General features: G+C 33.7%; 1 protein-coding gene across 3 annotated transcripts in view; it reads left to right on the plus strand.

Moving 5' to 3' along the window:
* The window catches only part of cdh8 (cadherin 8), an 85777-nt gene that overhangs the window by 28524 nt on the left and 35269 nt on the right, over nt 1-21984 (plus strand). For all 3 annotated transcript variants that reach the window (XM_088613713.1, XM_088613712.1, XM_088613714.1), the window contains exon 3: nt 7388-7682. In XM_088613713.1, the coding sequence (XP_088469839.1) occupies nt 7388-7682 (295 nt within the window). The remainder of the gene's footprint in view (nt 1-7387; nt 7683-21984) is intronic.

Here is a 21984-nt window from a genome sequence, read left to right on the forward strand (position 1 = left end):
CTTAATCCATCCAGGTGGTTGCTGCACATTGGTGGTGGTGGAGTGGAGTCCCCATTACCTGTAAAGCGCTTTGAGTGGAGTGTCCAGAAAAGTGCTATATAAGTGTAAGCAATTATTATAATAATTATTATTATTATCTTGATTTATACTACTTCCCAGCCTCAAAACAGTCCACATGTACACATACAATGCATTCTTTATTTGCATAGCTAATGATGTATTTATCATTAAGCTATTTAAGAATTAACTTATTAAAATACAGTACATACTGTACATTAATTTTTCAAATTTATTAAGAAGACATTATCTACTTAGATGCATGAAACATAAACAATTCTTTATAGCTGAAATGTATTTTTCTTACTGTTTGCTTTAAAGCATGGAATTAACACCTAACTATTGCTTTAGATACTATATTACATGTTTGGGTTAATGAAACCTTTGGAATTTGTATGTAATCTTTTCATTGCATTTGAGATAAAAACATAAAAAAGTCTGAAAATAATAGGAAGCCCATCTAGCATATTTGGTTTTCAGTTCCTGGGTAACTTGACTCCCACATCTCTTTGTGCAAAGAAATGCCTCATTTCTGTGTTCCAAATGCATTACCTCTTAGTTACCAGTTAGTAACTAAGTTGGGTCCTGTGGTTCAGTTAACACTTTTAATTCAAAAGAGCTCCATAGGATTAAATTTGTTAATACCCTTGGTGGTTCTTAAGACTTGGCTCTAGTCCACTTGTCTGTGCAAGGCAAGATTCAGTCCTTTTTCACTTTTCAGAGTAGGACATTTCTGTGAGCCGGGGAATATACATGCTCTTCTCTGGACTGATTCCAGAACAGCTACTGTATATATTTTTGTATTGTAGTGACTAAAATTGTACACAGTTTCAGCAAGCTTGCATTTGTTTATGCTGAATGGTGCATGTTATTGAATAACTCTCAACAGGGTATTTATTCCAGTGCTTCATATTGACTGTTGGTGTTTGGCACACACTTTCATTGCAGTTGCCCAGTGCTCCTCCTTTTTATCAGACCTGAGAGAGTTGCTTTATATACAGTACACATGTACATACTGTATACTGTACACTAAAGACCATTGAAATCCACTTAAATTGTTATATTTATTACAATGGTGCTGAACAAAGCAATTTATTGATTTCCGTTATGGATTCCTTTTGGTTTTGAAATGCAAACCTCAGTCCAGAATTTCACTGATAAGTGTTTGAGAGGAAGGCTTTCTGCCATTTAGGTTTATGAATAGGTTATGGAAGGCTGTGAAGTTTCTTTCCCTGATAATATCAAGTTAGCTGTCCCTCATTCAAAAAATAAACTTAAGTATGAATCATTGTACAAGCCTTACCATCTGGCCTAGTTTAACACTGCATCATAACCATCAGAACTGCTACAAATTCCATCTGCATTGTCAAATCAAATTTTTAACTTAATAGGTCACTGGTGTGGAGACAGTTATGTTCCCCAATTATGTTTTTTTTTCCATTATATAATTCCTAGACTGAAACATTTTAGTTTTAAATCTGAAATGTATTGATACTGTTTTAGCTGATGCTAAATTGTGATACACTATTAAAATAGAAAAGGAACCATTTGGATATTATTTCCCATTTTTTGTTCCGTATGATATAACATTTAATGCATTATTTTCATCCAAGTTTCACCTTACTGTACTATCCTTAGAGAAAAGGAATCACCTCATCTGGCTTGAGAAAGGTCTGTTTGTGAGTTCATATTTGTGAGAAACATACATGGGCTCCCACTCATATCCTCCTTCCTGAAGTGCAAGCTCTATCCACATAAATAGGATACATGTCCTGCATGGCTTGTTACATTTAATGTTGGCTGTTATTTTCTACTGTCAGCTCGAGGGTACAGAATCTATTGTAATCCTTATGATCTTAGAATTCAATGCACATACATAATATTTGACCTAGTACTGGGATATCGTTAGAGCTATTTTTCATATTTTAACATTGGTCTTTTTCTTTCTCCAGAATGTTCACACATTTGTACCGTAAATCAAACATAAACTGCTTGGATCTGAAACTTGGACTTTACATTGCCTAGTGAAAAAATGTTCTGAAAAGCTGCACTGGAAGGACATCATTTCCAAGAATAGAAGATGAAATGATACATCATGTGAAGTGTTTCCATTTCTACATTTCAACTATTATTGCACACAATAAAATAACAGAATTATTCAAAGAAGAATAATTAACCATGTTAATATTTGTCTGCACTGTTACTGACTTCTCAGTCATTTAAAATTTCAGGAAATATTTTTTTTTAATTAAACTTTAGAGTGAAATAATTTGGGTGCCAACATTTCTGATCCTGAAAATTCTGAAGAGCAGAATATAATATAAAACCTTGTAATCACTGGAATAATTGAAATCACTTTTATGCATAAGACATACTAGTTGAATCTTTGCATATGTCAGTCTATTCACCTTCAGACATTACCGTATCTCGGTAGGTGAATCTTATGATCATTGCATTATTACTGGCAGGGTAACTGAATGTGGAATTTGTCTTAAGATACTTAGAGGATCATATGCATATCTATGCATTATTTAATTTCTCCCAGTCATTAATGCTGATCTTCTTTTTTGTATTTTAGTACATTTGCAATCATTTCAATCATTTGTTTTTTGAAGTGAGTGAAAACAGCATAAACATCACATCCTTTTCTTTCTGGCAACTTCCCTAGTAAAAACGTACTACAAGCAAAAGGAGATATAAGGTGATAGTATTTTTGCTTAACCAATGTATTTTATTAAGTACATTGGGAATTTTTATTACTCTTCTGGACCCAAGATCAGATATATCAGATATATACTGTACCTCAAACTCATTATTTGCTAATCAACTTCTGTTTGTGTGGGCAGGTGTTACTATTTTTAGGAGTAAAATCCTACTAATGTCATACTCTAACCTCAGTAATAGGCATTAGAAATATATAATGAATTACTTAAAGTCAAAGTTACTGTGTAGACTTTTTATTTTTGTCATAAGTACATGTATTTATGTAGCTGGAGAGTTTTTTCTGATCTATTTTGGACAGAATTGAAATCCAATTACTCTGACAGAAAGACTTTAATATGAAAAAGAACACCACAACCTTTACCTATTAGTCTTGACAAGAAGAGAAATCAGTAATTTGCCATGTACAGCTTATTACAGTATTTTAATGTATAGGCTTAGCTAAATAGCCTGCTGCTTGGTAAGGAGTGAGCCTCATTAAACTTACAATGATTGTTCCTTTGCCTGCCACAAAAGTCTGCCTTGTGTAGGGAATGACATATTGTTCTAGTGCTGCCAATAAAACCCCAGCACACTTCTGTAATTCCTTGCATGGGGAACATATATAAAATTGTCTCTTTCCCTCAGTGGTAAGATTCATGAAGCAACGAATTATAATCCTCTGCAATATTAAATCTGATTTAGGACTTCTTCAGTTTTAGAGCACTACTAATGAACCGATGCTGTTGGTAAGTGGTTCTTTTTATAGATAGTCTGGTCCCAAGTGGTAAATAAGCCTTTCAGAAACAGAACTGTTTTCATTAACAGGTGTACTGTTGATATGGTGATCCAAGTCCTACTGTATATCATTTTCTGTTGGTTTATAGACTAAAGAAGCCTAAAGAAAAAGTGATGCATTTAACAGTGGAAGAGTTAGTAGCTATTTTGTATGCTTCTTTATATATAAGAACAAGCCATACAGTAACAGAATTGTCTAAATTCTTGTATCTCTCCGTGCTTTGAACATGCAACTTTGTGTAAACCTGATCATAATAAGAGAATATTTTAATATGTTACTGATGAAAAGTATATCTCATAAGATTGTGTGCCATTGATTAGTACTGAATGAAAAGTGTCTTTGTTTAAAATGAACAGGTGAAGGTTTATTCCTTCAAGAAAGGAAAAGAAAGGAGACACAACATCTTCATCTGAAGAAGGCTCCACAGCTGAAATGCTGTGTCTTTTTTTTCCTTTCAGCATGGAGTAACCCGTTCCTTTATAGTCGACTCATGCTGATACAGCTACCTACTGTACTTGATCTTCTTCATTTAAAATGGTAAATGTTGGCATGTTGTTTTTAGAATATTTAGTAATGCAGAGCTGGGGCCCTGGGTTGAATTCCTGTGGTGCTATTTGCGTGGAGTTTGTTCTCCTCATGTTCACATGGGTGCCCCAGTTTCCTCTCACAGTCCAAAGACATATTGGTAGGTTAATTAGCTTCAGGGAAACCTGTTGCTTGCTGGGATAGGCTTTGGCTCTCCCAAGACCCTGTATCGGATAAAGTGGTTGAAAACAGATATGAAGATATGAAGTCAGAGGCAGAATTGACTACTTTTAGTACAGAACTTTGAAAAAGGATATTTACCTTTATTACGTCCTGTTTTCATTGTGCCACATTCACTTTAATTAATTTAAGTATATTAAATAAAAATTAAAAATCAATTTGTTTTTTTATTTTAATATACAGTACATTAAGTTTATACGCCTCACACATAAACATATTTTAGCTATTGTAGTTATATGTTAATGATTATAATTTACTTAAGACAATAGCTTTTTTTCACCTGTTCACCTATCCATGGTAATTAATGCAGCTGTAGTGCATTTCTTGACACAGTTTATCTTGGCTGGAAATGTGTAGAAGGAGCTTGTTCACTCATTAGATATTCAAATTACTGAATTATGTTTCAGGATTTTAGGTATTTCTCTTAACTTTTTTTTCCGGTAATGAGCCATTGTGAAACAGATATCTTTTACCTTTCAGGTAGTGATGTCATAGGTACTTAACTGAGGCAGGTTGCCTTAGTAACATTAGTGATGGAAGGCATTTCAGCCAGTATCTTTTCCTCATTATTGTTTGCTTTTGACATTCATTCACAAGTTGAGAAAATAAAGAAAAAAGAAAAAAAAAGTCTGCCTAGAAAAATAAAATGTAAGAGTACAGCATATGTCATCTAAAAGGGCCCTATAATGCATCAGTCAGTCATATAAGTAGAAATGAACAAAATGCTACTCAGCGTGAAGTGCCTACAATTAAAATGTAAAAATATATCTGTACATATTCAAGCATTATATAAGTGATCATGTGGATGATTAATTAGTCAAGGCACAATTGTTATGTTAATTCTATCTGCTGTGCTTTTTATGACTTACTAAAGTAGTTTTTAGAATGTTTTAAACATCTCTATGGCAGCCCATAAATCATTTCATTTTATTTTTCGCCATTTTTACTTAATTATTCATCTATCATGCCATTGCTCAAATGGTGTTTTACCAGAGTCATCTAAGCATCATGAATGGTTTTATTAATACTGTAGTTACTGTTGATTTTTGTAAAAGAGAAATCAACATTTCTATAACAGATATGACAGTAACATTAGTTTGTCACAGGTTTCCTAAGACAATTCAAAGCAATCACACCTGAAGATCTGGGAGAAGCTGTTAAATTGATCCAATTAAACAAGTAACTATTTAATTCAGTGTCTTGTAGATGTAAAACGTGCAGGACATAGTAGTAGTGTACATTTGCTACCATTTATTACATTGCCATACATTGTTCCAGCCATGGGTAAAATTCCTTGGGTGCTATATTCTGTGGAGTTTCTACGTTCTTCCCTTTTTATTGTGGATTTCCTCCAGATGCTCCAGTTTCTTCCTACAGACCAAAGACACGCCGGTAGGGTTTACTGGATTCCGGGAAAATAGTCACTAGTGTGAGTGTGTGCATTGGACTGGTATCCCATCCTGGGAGGATTCTGCCTTGCACTCAGTGCTTAATGGGATAAACTCCAGCTTCCCCAAGACCCTGTTTTGGATAAAGCAGTTGCAAAAATGTATGGATAGACCAGAAATTAAATGAAAATGTGAAGACTCACTGGCTCTCCAATACAAGAATTGGACAGCCAAGCTGTAAACCAACCTTCAAACACTGTCAGATTACTTAGTGCTTTATTTTGTCTTCCATGTTGCCTTTACAAATGAATGCCAAATTTAGGGATGGCAGAAGTAAATGTTTTGCTGTTCCTTCTTCCTTTTTTGTAAGAAAGATTTTTCCTAAATACATCTATCTTAGAGACCCCTGTCTTTAATTTGAAGGCTTATCTTTTTTGACAAATGTCACACATTTAGTCAGCTTTTTGTAAAAGTAAAATCTTTAGCCCAGAAATATCTTTTTTCATTTGCTTCAGTTGTAAGCTTTTAGAACCATCCCACTGTACTGAAAATTCTGTTACCTTGAAAGGCAGTGACAGCTGACAGTTGACAAAGTTTACTTTTATTTTTTTATGCACTCAGGGCTCATGCCATTCAATGGCAGTAAGTTCTGGCAGACACAGTGTTGAAAGAAGCCATTTCAGGTTAAGGTGTTGTCTTTATATATCATTTTCATGACATTTTTATTTATTTATTTTCAGAACCTGAGAAAAGGGTATCTCTTCAGTGCTTTGGCAGTAGCATTTAAATCTCCCTTTCATTTTCTTTCTTGGAAATGTCGATGAAAGAGGTTGCATGTTAATACTTAGGAGACACACAATATGGAAATCTCCAGTCTTGACCCACTTTTTTATGGCAGCTGTCCATTTCACAAATGCAGTATTGTCATCTCTATATATAGAATGAAATGACATGTATCTTGGCACAATCAAAAAGGCTAACTTAAGAGGTAGCTAAGGTTTTGACCCAGACACGCAACTGACGGATGCATTTAGCGAGTTGGAGTTGTTGAGATGTCAGCAGTACAAAAAAATAAATCCAAGAATTAAACTTGACTAAATTAATCACTTATTATAAAATACAATATGTTGTCTTTTATAATTCAAACTTTAGAACTCTTAATAAAACTAATATTGTTTTTTTCAGGCTGTGGATTAATTCTGTGTGTACAATATGTATTACATACAATATTTTCCTTTTCTGTGCATGTTGTTGGGGTACTGGAATACCTTGTCCCATAATATATGAATTACATTCACAGGAAATTCATCCAGTCTGAAGCTGTCTTTAAGGAATATTAGAGGTTTTTCCTTGTTCTTGCCCATTTCTGATTAAATAAGATCAAGCATAATTGTTGATATACAGATAGTTGAGTGTTTCATTGGATAAAACATTAAGAAACAATTGATCAAATTTGGTAAATCATTATGTTTAAGTGTATGATGTACTGTTTTATTCCTCTTAGCACCTGTACTATAAAAATAAATGCTGGAACCCTCATTGTGATTGCATTTTATCTATTTTTAAATGCAATACTTATATAATATTGTTATTCCTTGGACTTTGAAAAACAAAATATTATTGGTAGGAATGTTATTTAAAAGATCTAACATTATCTGTGTTTTTTTTTTATTCTTAGCTCCACACTGATTTGGATTCAGGAAGCAGAAATATCAAGTACATTCTGTCAGGTGAAGGAGCAGGGACCATCTTTGTAATCAATGAACTGACAGGAGATATTCACGCCATGAAGAGACTTGACCGGGAGGAAAAGGCTGAGTACACACTCACTGCGCAGGTGATCAATAGGGACACCGATGAAGCTCTAGAGCCTCCTTCAGAATTCATTATCAAAGTTCAGGACATCAATGACAACGCGCCAGAATTTAACAATGGGCCATATCATGCCACAGTCCCAGAGATGTCTCTTGTGGGTAAGACAATACATTTAATATGCACAGTGCTTGCTTTGTGTTTTTTTTTTTCCTGAATTTCAATATTCCACTTCATGTACATAGGAGATTAATTTCTTTGTGCATTTTACACATTGCTGAACTTTTCTAACCTCATGCACAAGTTAAGGACATGACTAAACTGGAATATCCATGACATAAATTCAAATGACATTTATAGTTTTTCATGGGCATGATTTTTTTTTTTAAGTTCCAATGGATTTGATAACAATATTGGGTTTCATGTATTCCACAGTACACATTGCCTTTGAAGATCTTATAGAACAGCCACTATTGTCAGGGCTTTTACATTCTTATGCTTATTTAAATAATTGATTACTGTTTTATATCCTAATCAATAAACAATTTCCCATTTTAAGAGGAGAGACTCTTGACAGCATTTGGGACTCATTGTGAAATGGATCCCATGGTTCATGTCCATCTAATGTTATTCTCTCGGGCTTCAATATACTGTATATTTTTTCATACCCCATACAAGGCAAAAGATTCTGCATTAGATTAATAATAGTTATATTTTTTGATGAATGAGGGAAAATTCATTAGTTTTAAGAAAATGTTTTAATCAATGAATTATAAGGATACTAAATGATAAGAATGTGGTGTTTTAAAACACAGTTTAAGCTGTTCACAAAAATGAATTAGTATACATATTCCTTAGAAATTACATTGCTGGCATTTGAAATTTATGCTAATACATTAGCTGCTCCACCTCTCACAGTGCTATCACAAAAAAAAACTTTTGGCATTCTGTCTTAACGTTATAGAAAACGAAGACAGAATAAGACAGATGATGCTGGTTACTGCAATGGTTTCATAGATAAAAGACCTGTATCGCTACACTGCTCTGACAGCATAGCAATTCCACAACATGTTGTAAAGCATGACATGACTGGGGTTGGTTTTGTGTTGTTTCTTTTTGTTATGTGACAGAATTCTGTGTGCCTGCGTGTGGAGATATTTTGCTGGGGTAAGGGGCAAGGAGTAGGGGTGAGAGGCATATTTATTTTATTCAGTTTGGATATTTTGTGTGTTTTCTGTGTGTATTGTAAATGATCAACTTTAAAACAGGATCAAGCGAAAAACCCGCACCAGTGAGAGAATACATATACAGTATCTAAAGCATGTACTGTATTTATACTGTATTTATAATTCTTTTGTCAGAAGATACAAATATTTATCCTCTATATATCCTTATGAATATCGTTCTGTTATTATCAGTTGCCTTCATTTAAAATACAAAGAGAGAATACTATGCTATCCATTCAATGTAATTACTTGCAGTAACCTGAAAGTCGTGTAATTGAGCTCAAAATGGGATTTGACAATAGAAATATAACATTTCTCTTTCACTGTAGGAAGCATATTTTGCAGTGGATATTTTCTTTTGTCACTGTCAATTAATTAAACATTAGTTGATGTTTGCGCATTTGTTTGAAACACTTACTATATGGCTTGTGCTGATCTTCTAAAGTATTTATGAGTTGTGGGAGAGAGCCTTGAAAGAAACTGAGCGCTCTTTGAAAAGAATAAACAAACTTACATTTATAATAATATTTTTTTCATCTTGTGTTTATAATATACTTTAAGATGCGTGGAAGTCTTGCATTGAAGGTTAAATTCTATCAGATGGAAGAAAAATGTAAAAATAGCACAATAAAATGCTTTTCACAACAAATTTCAATATGCAGTATATTACAGTACACTAAAAAATCTATATGCTACTCCCTAGAAATTCCAATAGTGCTGTCACAAAAGAGATTGAAATTAAATGTTATTAACACCAGGAGGGCTGTACGATAGTAACTGTTCTCAATGGGAAATGTATTATAATTCTTTAAATATAAAAAAATGGAAGTAAAATACCTGGGAATAAGAAACTTTGATGGGCTATTAAGCATAGTCTACGAAATTGTTACTGTAGTCTTTTGTATTCTGGGTTTCTGTCAGTAGAGTTTTTCAGTATTCAGTAAATGCAGTGTGTTGTTTTATGTGTGCTCAGGTCAGCTTTTGCATTCGTAATGATTAGTACTGTACATGGGTGGATATGCAATAACACTGTGTATTTTCTCAAGAATTAGAACTAAGAATGTAGAATTTGTGAACCATTTCTTTTAAATGACACATGTGATGTGAAAAGTTAAAATAAGTTACTGTATACAGTATACCCAGAGACAGATTGTTCTATTCCTCTTCTTTACAATCAGAAGTAAACTCCAGTTTTAACAATATTAAACAATGTACTAATTCCTATGGCATAATTTCTATAATGATCTATCTATAATTTCAATTATACCATTTTGAGGTCACCACAGCTCCTGACAGGTTCAATATAAAATCAAATACTTGATGCTAGTAGGCTGAAGCTTTCAAAATCAACATTGGTTTTACGTAGTGAAAAAAAGTTTATTTGATTGTTTTATGAAAAGATGAGTAGATGTCTAAAGGAACAGATAAATAGACCATTGGCAATTTCCAGTGACTACCCCAAATGTATTCAATGCTATATTTCAAAAGCTGAATCTATGACTGAAAACTCTACTGGTTGAAGAAATGGAAGATCTCTATAAAATGAAGTTGAAAAGTATTTTGACGGGAAAATACATTTTCGTATTCAATTTTGGATTAGAACATTAGAAATATTACTAGTTCTTAATAAATATGTATGAGGCATTTGATCGAGAATATACCGAAGTTAGCTGACATGGTGTTTTGTGATGATTATTAGGAATTAAAGAATCATTGGTACTTTAACATCAGCTTTGTGTCCTTTGTTTCTGCTAAGTTTTCCTATCTATGGCATTTCTTTGAAATTGCAACAAACAAAATTGCAATCCATGTTAGTCCTAGATCTTTACCTGTGCAGTTTAGCAATCACAACAAGTATGTAAGATCAATTTCAGAATTTTGACGCATTAAAATTTATTACATGTACTGTAATCTTGTTTTTTTATTTCTAATATACAGTAGGTGGAGAAACCTTTGCTTTTGTATCTCTGACTCTAAGCTCTTTTGGGGCAACTACAATTACATAACTACAGCAGAAAAGATGTTCATTAAGTGATGTTTTGAGACATAAATGCAAATATTATATTATGGCTGTAGCTTTGTTTATAAACTCATCTAAGTCTATTATATTATTTGTAGTCACATTTTTATGTTATTGATTTTTCAAACAAAATAAAAAAACAATTTCATATTCCTCCATCCCACAGCCCCTCAGCTGTACATTTGCTTATACTGTGATTGTAAGTCCTGGAATGAGCAAAGACCTCATTAAAATATCTGTTAGAGTGTGAATTGTTTTGTCACTCCAATGTGGAGAAGTGAAAGGCTTGTAAGGAGTTTATGATTACAAAAAATAGGAGAATGGACAAGGCATGTCTTCTGTGATTTTGTGTCTTTCCATGAAATGCCAAATATAAATTGTGTATTTATGAGTCCAAAATGCAATCTAAAATATCTCAGATGTACCCCTGCAGATATCAGATTTTAAAGTCTGTACAGCAAGATATCACACTTTCTTCAAGTAGATGCCAAGATAAAGGAGTGTCAAGATAAACCAAACAGACAATGAAAAAAGGCATAGAAATTAAATTGAAAATTGAAAAAAACTTTTAGGCTGTAGAATGCAGTATACACAGGGGATGTGCCCATATGTGATATATACGGTCTCTTCCCTTTTCATATGAATTTTGAAAAATCTAGAATGCAGTCTGTTCCGATAGGCTAAGCAAGGAGAGAGCAGAATCATTGTACTTAAATATCCAAGTGAGGAAGCAATTTTTTTTATGAAGATGTGAGTTTAAAAAGAATTGAGGAAATGAGTCCATCTGTTCAAGTCAGTATCTTCCTGTTTAAATATGTTGTTAAATGTGTTTACTGTGATTGCATGAGATATGTAAATTTTAAAACCAAAGTCTCAGAGATGTTTAATCAGTGGTACAGCTGGAGGTAGACAGGCTTTCTTCTCATCAGCATTTAATGGTCTTAATGTGGACTTGGACCAGCTAATTTTAAACCCTGACAGAGTACCAATATCAAAATCATCAAACCTACTGTAGCAAATAAGATAGGAAAACACTGTCTCAATATAACAATCCTGCATATCATCTGTATAGAGCACTACCTGATGTGGAAGTAATAGAAGTAGCAGTAGTAAATTGAAGAACTTTCTGAGCTAGAGGTTCTAAAGACAAGATAAATAATACAAAGAAAAGTGGACATTCCTGACAAGCATCCCTAGAAAGAGCAGAAATAAACAGTTTTTTATGCACTTGGAAAGGAAGAAGAAGAGAGCAATTTCCCATTACAAGGCAAAACAATTTAAACAACTGTGGGTGAAAAAGCAAAATTAAGAGAATGACAACAAGAGCTCTAGACGTTGGGTTCCATTCTTTAAAGTTTAACATTATGGTCTCATTGTCATATTCCATTTCTTCTGGAGATGTTGTTCCTTAGTCATTTGTAATGAAAGAGTTTTTAAGCACATGCATTTCGTTTTGTTTGTTGATCATTTAGACTTAAGGCATGGGCATACTTGAAGATAGGATATGTGATACTTACTGGGCACTCATATTTGTTTAACCAACTTTAAACAAGTATGTTAAGTTTTGAATAATCATTTCTGTTAATTTTGTATAATTAAACATTTTATTACATACAAAGGCAACTAATGACATAAAGTCTTGTGATGCTTAAACGTTGTCATTCTGCACAGGATTTTACAGATAAATCTTTGAGGTGATCTATTTTTTTGTTTAAAAAAACATGTTTTCTAAATAAACTGTATGTATGTGCTCTTTTAATCTCTGTGAAAAAAAATAATCTGAGCACAGTCACAAAATACCAATACAAATAATTTTCTACACAGTAATATTTTGCAGGGGCCGTTTCAAAGGATTTCTCTTACATGGTCATTGCTGAGGATGTGGAGTGCAATTGACTTTCTGATTGAGGTTTGACAAAGGTCTTCCCACCTGCTATAACTGAAAAGTTATTCTGTAAGCACCTATAAGACTTGCTATATTTAAATGCCCTTTGTAGATTTAGTGCTGCAGTTTAAGGCCTCATTGTCTTAATTATTTTCAGAACAATTGCCATTATTGTAATTAGGTATTAAAAAACCAGAGCAGGTCCCGACACATGTCATTGTATTTATGCCTGCCTAACCATGCAGTTTTCTTAAAAAGCAACTTCTTGGTGTATTATTCACATTGATGATAGGCTAGATTCCAAATTACACAGGATGTTCTGAGGAAAAACCTAAGGTTTTTAATGTATTTGCACTAAAGAAGGACAATAAGGTCAATAAAAAAAATCCAATTCTAAGACATACTTTGCCGTCTGGAGGGGATGCTCATGTTTATTTAGGAGGAGCTAAACCATTATCTCCTTTAACACTCTTTTGGCAGAACCCAGTGCTCCCTGAGGTATTCATAGGCTCACAGTTTAAACTACGAGTCCAGAAGGGGATTAGCAGGTTGGAACACTTTTATGTGAGTACTGTTAATATGCCCTTTCATGATTTGGGGGATAAATACTCTCAATCTGTCAGACTCTTTATTTTATAATTTACATTTTGATACTATGCATGTTATATACAGTGTTTTGCAGCATACATAATAATGCAGTTAAAGTAAAAATGCTTCACAAGTAAAGTAATAATGAGTTCACGAATGACGAAAATGACATAACATGAGAAGAGTTACAATCAACAGGAGTGCATTCAGCCAATCTAGCACATTTGGTTGCTAGTAGCAATGTAAGGCAATATATTCTGTTTCAAACAAAAGGATAAATTGAAGCTTTAGTTAAATAAGGCCATCAGTATATAATGTACTGTATGTAGAGTATACTGTATATGTTAAAATCTCTCCATGATGGTGTAAGGTTTATCAAACATTTACTTCAGTTTGAAAATAATGTGCAGTATAAAGGACCTAGGACAATCTAAAAAATAATACATATCACTACAATGAGATTTATATTTGTTATTGTTTTAAACTCAGCATGGTTTATCATGGTATCTAACTCCAATACTCACTTTTTCTCCAGAATTGTTTAAACTCCAGAATGAGTTGTTGTTCAATAAACATACTGTAAGATACAGCAAAAAATAAGGACACCATGCAGAAAAAAAAATCTACAAAATCTACTAAACTGTAAACTATTAATATATAATACTCTTGTATTTTGAATAGAAGTATTTGAATTTAAGACTATCAGGAAAATTCTAAAACAGGGTTATGTGTGTTGAGATTAGATGACTTTATATAGTACATCTTCTGAATATAACCAGATAGATCACAAAATTGTTTAAATTAAATTATAGATTCTATTGGAAATGATAATTCACAAAACTGGAATCAAGCTATCCCACCTTCCATATAACAGAGGTGTGAATGACAATAATTGCTACACAGAAGAATTCAGAAAAAGTTTGCCATCTAGACTTACACTGAAATGCCTATGGGAATCTTGCAGTATGTTCAGTTCATAATCAAGCATGGCAATAAACTGGTGGAGAAACAGATGGCAAAGCATTACTCCTTTCTTTGGAGCAGGCAGAAAAATCTTCCTACAAAAACGTTTTACAAATCATTTTCAAGGTAAATGTATGTATGTATTTAATATTGAGTATTAAAATACTCAGTAGTCAAAGAAGTAAAGTAGTCAAATATACAGCAGAGCAGTGTTTGTTTTTGTTTTTACAAACATGAGAAAAAGTTAATTCCTATAAATTCTATTATGTATAAAATCTAACTGTGTATTTCTGTATTTTAGGTCTTCGTATAACAGTATTTAGCTGTGCACTGTCAGAAAATTGTTTAAAAAGATCTGTCAGCATTATTTCTTGATGCTAGCTTACCTTATTCTGGCTACTTATTGCCTATAGTATGATTAGTAGCTAACAAGCTCAATTTGAATTGATTCTTAATTTGAAACTGCACTGGGTAGCCCAGCTGTTCACTTACTTGTTATTAGATTAAAATGCAAACAGCAGATGTACTATGTTTCTTGCAGACACAATATTTATCGGTCATCTGTCTGTGTCTGTATAGCTGTCTGCCTGCTTGCCTGTCACAGTAGCTTCATATTTCTATGCTTAAAGGTTTCTTTTTATATGAAAATATTTTTATTTTTCCTGATGCATTGTTTCAGTTGTCACTCACATTCATCCCTTGAATAAATCTAATGGCACCAAAATTACATGACTCAGAGGAAGTGGCACTTTATTAAATTATATTTTTTCAGCAATGATATCCTATGAATATTTCTGAAGTCTCATATACATATATTTGGAAATGGAAGGGACTAGCTGTGTAATCTCATTATCTTTCATATTAAATGTAAAATGTCAGTGCTGATAAAATGTGTACCACATTTCTATCACATTTTGTGTATATCTGTATATACAGTATGAAACAAAATCTGTCAAATTTACTCTTAATAAACAACATATCCGTGATTGTATTCTAACCATGATTCACGATTATGATTTGATTATATTATGAATCATGGATGAATGAATTGTCTAGATAAATAAAAGCTGCTCTTCTAAATTTCAATTTAATGTTTTACCATGATGGGCTTGTAACAAGTTTAGATATTGCACTTGAAATACCTCTTAAACATTGTATTTGCCTATTTTCTTGTTTTGTTTAACTTGACCAGTCCACCGGTTTCTGGGATTTGGGCTGTCCACAAATATTTCTATTTCCTCAACACTGGAAGAACATTTTTTCTGGATACGTTTATAGTAAATAATTTGTAATATGTCACTATTGAAACACATTATTTATATGACTGTTCATGGAAGCTGCAGGTCCTTCACACTATTTACTATAGTAATGTGTCATATTTTAGAAAAAGAAAATGTCATGGTTTGTAACTGGATACATTAAAAGCAAATGTAGGCACTGTATCTTTAATGTTTTGTGCAGTTGTATGAAAAAGACCCATATCTGCCTGCCAGGCACCTTGTGCACATCCCAAGCTGAAGCACAGGTCAGGGCTAAGAACTCATTGTAGCACAGCCAGTCAATTCAGTCCCCTAACCTTGGATGTGACTAGAATTCTGGGTCTGGAAGGCCTGTAGCAAGATGAATTCCGATTTAAATAACCAAGCTTTTTTTTTCCCTGTTAAAACTACTGCAGTGCCAATAAAACTTCTTGGTGACTTCACTGCTTGCTTTGAAGTGTGTAATAACTTCCCACTCCTGCTTAACAATACAACAATACTCTCCTGTGTGTTTTCTTAATTTACTAATTAAATGCCTATATTCCAAGTAGAAATTTATTATACATTATTATTGGCAATTTTTCTTTCTTTTTTATTAAGAAAGTGTGTTTCAATACAGATTTATATATAGCATTGTAATGAATCAGCTCTCGGGGATAGTGCAATGATTCCAAGGCAGGCACTTAAATCCAGGCACAGTCTTGTGCACAGTGAGCCTAGGAAAAACAGGGAACTAGAGAAGGGAGATTACGTGACAGAATCCTATGGAGTTTCCAAAACACTGAGTCAGACAGGTGGGGTATGTAGCCAGGTAGACATGAAGCAAACAAACCAGGGAGGATCCTGGAACTCAGTCAGGAGTGGAAGCAAGAAATCAGTACACAGCAAGTTAGACAAGGCACAAGCAAAGCAAGGCAAAAGTAAAGCATAGCTGAGTACAGCAGTGTGAACAGAGACTCGCAGAGGAAAACCAAATCACAGGGCCTTGAGCAGGGGTTCAGTCAGGACTTAAATACCACGGGTGTTAATGGGGTAATCGCCCATTAATGGAGGCAGGGAGTACTGACGTACTGTACAGACAGCCCCAATGGCTGTATCAGCCCAAATGGAGACATGAGGGTGCAAGCAAACAATTGCATGGGTATTACAGGTACAGTATATCATTAGCTTGTGCTTTGTATTACTCTACGTCTAATCTGCTTGAAGGAAATCAAGACTGCCTTTTTGGAGTGAGCTTTGTGTTATTTAAATACTGCACAGTTTTTTGTGTCTGAAGATCAAAGAATGATTTCCAAGAATTCTAAAATGTACAGTCTGCAACCACACTCTTCAAGGAGAATCAAAGTAGTTGTGTATTTCTTGTCATTAATTTCCAATGGTTGTCAGAACACTTGCATTGCTCCTTTGCACATTCCTCCAGTTTTATATGATTGATACGCCACACACCTAAAGTATTTGATGACGCTATAGAGAGTACGAAGTTATGTTAAACATATAAGGTAATCACCGAGTATGATCACTAGTCATATGTAATAAGCAAATATTAATATATATCAGCTGGAATAAAAATGAATGCCCACAGTTTATTATCACTATTTTATAACTTCAAAAGTGATATTTCATAACAATCTTAAAGAAAGATTTTTTAAATTAATTGCCAGAATGCAGAAGTAACACAACTATTGAATAATTGTCTAGAAAAGCACTATTTGAATGCAGATCTTTATTTGCAGTGGTTACATTTTGCATTTTTAACATCATCACTGTTTGGAAGAACAAGGAAATTGCTGGTACCTTGTGCAAAACAACAAGAACACATTATTTGTATTGGTATTTTTTTTCTACTGTCACAAATGTAGGTTTTATGATACACATAAAATAAGTTATTTAAACAGTGCAGCAATTGACAGTGGCTTAATCTGTCCTGTTTATTTTATTCCAGATGCATACTCCTGTAGTTTATTCAGTATACTATAAATTCAGTAGTTTAAAACACTGTGCCAAACAGTGCAAAAGCCTCTTAAGGTCTTTCATGACCATGGGGATTCATGCAAATTTAGGTCATTCAAACTTTCTGTGGCATTCAAGAGGCAACATGAATTGTCTGGCAAGCAGATGAGGCTGTGTTAAGTGTAAAAAAATGAGTGTGCCCAACTCTTTCTGTCAAAGCATCAAATGCAATGCTGTTTAATTTAACTGTTCCTGAGGTAGTCAAACCAGTCAAGGATTTGTTGCAGGAACCAGAAATGTTCAGAAACATTAAAAAGGAAAACTTCTACTTTAAGAAGACATTTTATTTATTTAACTTGCATAAAATATTTTGGTTGATCTGAGATGTCATACAATTTTTAATGAGGGTTATTGTTGTAGTTCCTTCAAGACAGGATCGCCATCCTAAACAGGAAAATGTAGATCAAGTGTGACTGAAAGGAACTAATGCAAGGATGTCTAACATGTGAGGTACTGTTTGGACAATGCAGGTATTTACACTTTATTCGTTAGTGATCTTAACTGTAGTTGCAACTGTTATCTTAAAATGATGTGTTCAAAGAGCAAACAAGGACATCCATGGGCTCTAAGGAGTGTCTTACTATTAGGAGCTAGGAGAATTACATATTTTTAGTCTTGATCAGCAATAACCACAAGGAAACCTGACTGGAGTATTTTCAATCAAATAGAAACTAAAGGAAAATGCACTTAAGATTAAGAACAGATGGAACTTTATTTACAAAAGAGACTGTTGGATTCTAGAACAGGTTCTCCAGTCATGTTGATTAAGTTGGTATTCAAGGCTTCTTTCAAGAAATGGCAGGATGAATTTCTTAGATCAATGAGCTGCTAACAACCAAATGAACTAGATGGGCTGAATGACCTCCTCTCATACACAAGCTTACTTATAATCTTAAAGTTAATAAGGTAAAGTGCACTAAGATAGGTCTCCACTGCCAATATCTGGATTTTAGGTTTGTTTTTGTGAGACTGTCTCATTTAGTAGTGTGTTGTATTACTTATTGTACTGGCTTACAATTCTGGTCTACAGGGTCAGAATCCAGCAGGAATTCAATGTCTCTTCAATCGCTAACAGCTTAAGGCTGTGGATAAGCAATAAATTGGTCCAGTTAAACCTTAAACAGATCAATTTAGCACTTCTACCAGGTGAAGATCTGTTTATAATTTAAGTAGACCTAGAAATCTTGCTAAATTCCAGACTTTGAGTAGCGGAGCTAGCAAACTCTGATCTACAGTATCTCATCTATCAAATGTGACCAGAATAAACCATTTTAAACCGTATTCAGCAGGTTTATGGAGACCAAGGATGACATCTCAAGGGGATGCATTAAAGCAACTTATCAAACGTGACCCTGAACCCTGAGCACCCAAAAAAAAGTGAACATAGGAGTACATAAAAACTTGCATAGAAGAAACCCCACTCTAAAATCAAACCCTGTATCCTACCGTACAAATCTCCACCCTGCTGCAATATATTGTACTGAAGAAATATACAATTGTGTGTTGTGCATGAGTATTAATAGTATGAGAGGGCTCATCATGGGAATTTGCATATAGGTTAAGCACCTTAAAAAAGTAACAAATTAAAAATACAAATGAGACATCAAAATCAAATTATTCTTTTTGCACATGAATCATGCTTTCTTCTTGCATGAGTCATGCTTTCTGTACATCAAGTCTTCCACTTGCAGGAAGAAAGCCTATCTGAATGGAGATCTACAGTATACTGTAAGTCTATAAAAAAGCTGATGTCGATAATCTGTTTATGACAGTTTCAGCAGCCCCATCATTTGAGGGGTGGCATTGCATTACTTTGTTCTAAATATAAACTAAAAAAGGCCCTAAATAAAAAGACATATAGCCCTAACCCTAACAGAAGCAATTGACCACCTCACTCTATCAAACTGCATCTCACTGACAATATTTTTTTATGTTAATTCACTCATTTTCTCATGATTTTTAGCATAATGAATGTTTTACAGTTTCAAATACTTTGAATGGATGTGATAACAGAGAGTGATAAGCAATATGTTTAAAGGATGCATATTTTGTAAGTCAAACGCTGTATTCTTTGCAAAGTGGTTTGCAGACCATAAATTACACTAAAGTCTTTAGTGGATAAAATGTTGATCTATTTTGTACATAAGACATGCTTAAGCCTTTCACAATGGTGTGCTTCAGGTCCAACGATTTGTTTTACTGTCTTACTGTACAGTATATAGAGGGTGTAGAATTCTAGGTAACCTTTTCCTTTACTTTTAGAGTGTAACTTGCTTTTTTAATGTTCTTTTTTAATATTTTCAGGGAATCTACTGATTCTGGCTCTTGGTGGCAGCATTTTCAGTTCTGTAGCAAAGTTTGTAATTATTTTGGAATATTTGTACCTGCATTATTAATGCTCAGAGTTACTTACTATATCCATGTATTCCCCCAAGCCTTTCAAATTTCTGTCCCAAATTAAAAGCAGGGATTAGTTGCTGTGGTTTATGTGTTTATTTTATTAATTTTTTCCTTTACAACCAAGGAAATGTTTAATCCGAGTTCCTCAACATCAGAAGAAAATGTTAAAGGAGGAAAACTAAACCACTTAAATATTTATTCCCCCATCCCCAGAAAATATAATATAGAAAAAATGAAGTAATTAATTAACAAAATTAATTGTCCCTGGAGAGGGTTTTAGCGGAAAACTTTTATATAAATATTATGTACTGCAGGCTCTTAACAAATTATTAATGTACAACATGTGCAAAGAGTATGTTGTGCACATAAAAATGTAGATCAGTAGAATGCATTTATATTCCAGGTATAGATCTATGCACTTGTACCATTCACCTAGATGAAAGAAGGGAAAATGTCCAATACAGATCTAATAACAAATCTTTCTTTAATTGCTTCCTCCTGAAATCTGTAGAAGAGTTTTTAAACTAAAGATTTTAAGTTGGCATATACATTACAGTATAAAGTCTGTAATTTGTGGCATGCATGTAGTATAAATTTACAATATACTGTATTACTTGTACAATGTCCTCCAAACCTATTAAAAATCCTAATGAAACAAGATTAATAAACATCAAATTATAAAAAGATTGTCACATAGATTTATGTTTTTTTTATCTTAAAGCGTTATACAGTAATGATAAGAGCTTTGTACAGAGTGCAGCCATATTTGTCAAAAATATACAGAAAACACAATGGTCCCATTAATTCACACCCCTATAGTTAGTATTTGGTGAATTCTCCTCTGGCAGAAATGCTTTGACTTGATGCATGTATCAACATTCCTCCATGTAGAATTACATTTGGTTTCCATTAGTGAACTTCCGTCTTGAGTTAGAATTACACATTTCCAATTGGAACAAAGTCTGGAGATTTTTTATTTTTTCAGTTCTCATTCACATGCTTTTTGACAAGTGTGAGTAACCTGTTTTTGTGGTTCACTCTCAGAAGAGGCTTCTTACTTACATCCCGGATGTGAACGCCAAATTCATATACTATAGGCAACTTCGAATTTTAGATTTTCAAACTTTGTACCTTTCTGCTATATTGGTAGCCTTAAATTTAATGTTTTTTTTTCCTATTTCACCAGGGGTATGTGTATAATTACACTATGCCCCATTTTTATTATTAACATTAGTGTTGTAATTATAATGATAATGTTATGATAATGTTAAATATGCTTTGCTGTACACACGACAACTGTTTATCTGTACATTTTTTCTTCTTGACAACTGCGTCTTGGTATCTGAGTGTTTCATAAGTGTTGCACTGTGAGTGAAATATTGAGTGAAACGACTCCATCCCAGCAGTGAAATATAGATTAGCCCTGTGGGTTCAACACAAAAGTTTGTACTAAGGAGTCTCCAGCTGCTGTAAAATACAGCAAAGAGTATCAGACCCGTAGGAGAGCTTTGTGTAATTGGTTGAATTATTTATACCTTTACTGAGGACACCTCTTTGAAATGTTAGGAGTGGGAAGCCACAAATGTAAAGTTCAAAATGTAAAGCAGGTTTACTGTAGGTGATAAGATAGAATCCACTACAGCTTGTGTGTGTGTTCTCAATGATGGATTACTAGTGAGAAAGTGCTAGAAATCTTCTGTGGGCTGAGCCATGGATTTAGTCACAAGTCACGTAGAATACTGTATGTTTGCGTTTACCTTTCTACTGCTCTTTGAAAATATCTTAACCCTTTTTCCTTAGATCCTTTTCGATTAGTTCTATTTTTCCTGATCTTTACATGTTAACAACAGTACAGTATTACATAGCTGTCCCCTCCAAGTGTAGTTATAAATTAAACTTATTGTTTTGAGGAGACACTGGCTTAAAAGCTTTGTGAAAGATTCTGTAAATGGTGCCCAAAGATTAATATTTAAAGGCTAGAGTGAAAATCTTCAGATGATGACATTGTATTCTTATTTATGCTCCTCAAGGACAGGCAGCGCCACAAAATTTTATTGCCGCATTATCTGTGGACACTTTGCACCACTTTACTGGATTTTGTGGCTTCTATTT

The sequence above is a fragment of the Lepisosteus platostomus genome, chromosome 20 (genome assembly GCF_059453375.1).
Source record: "Lepisosteus platostomus isolate fLepPlt1 chromosome 20, fLepPlt1.hap1, whole genome shotgun sequence".
Taxonomy (NCBI): Eukaryota; Metazoa; Chordata; class Actinopteri; order Semionotiformes; family Lepisosteidae; genus Lepisosteus; species Lepisosteus platostomus.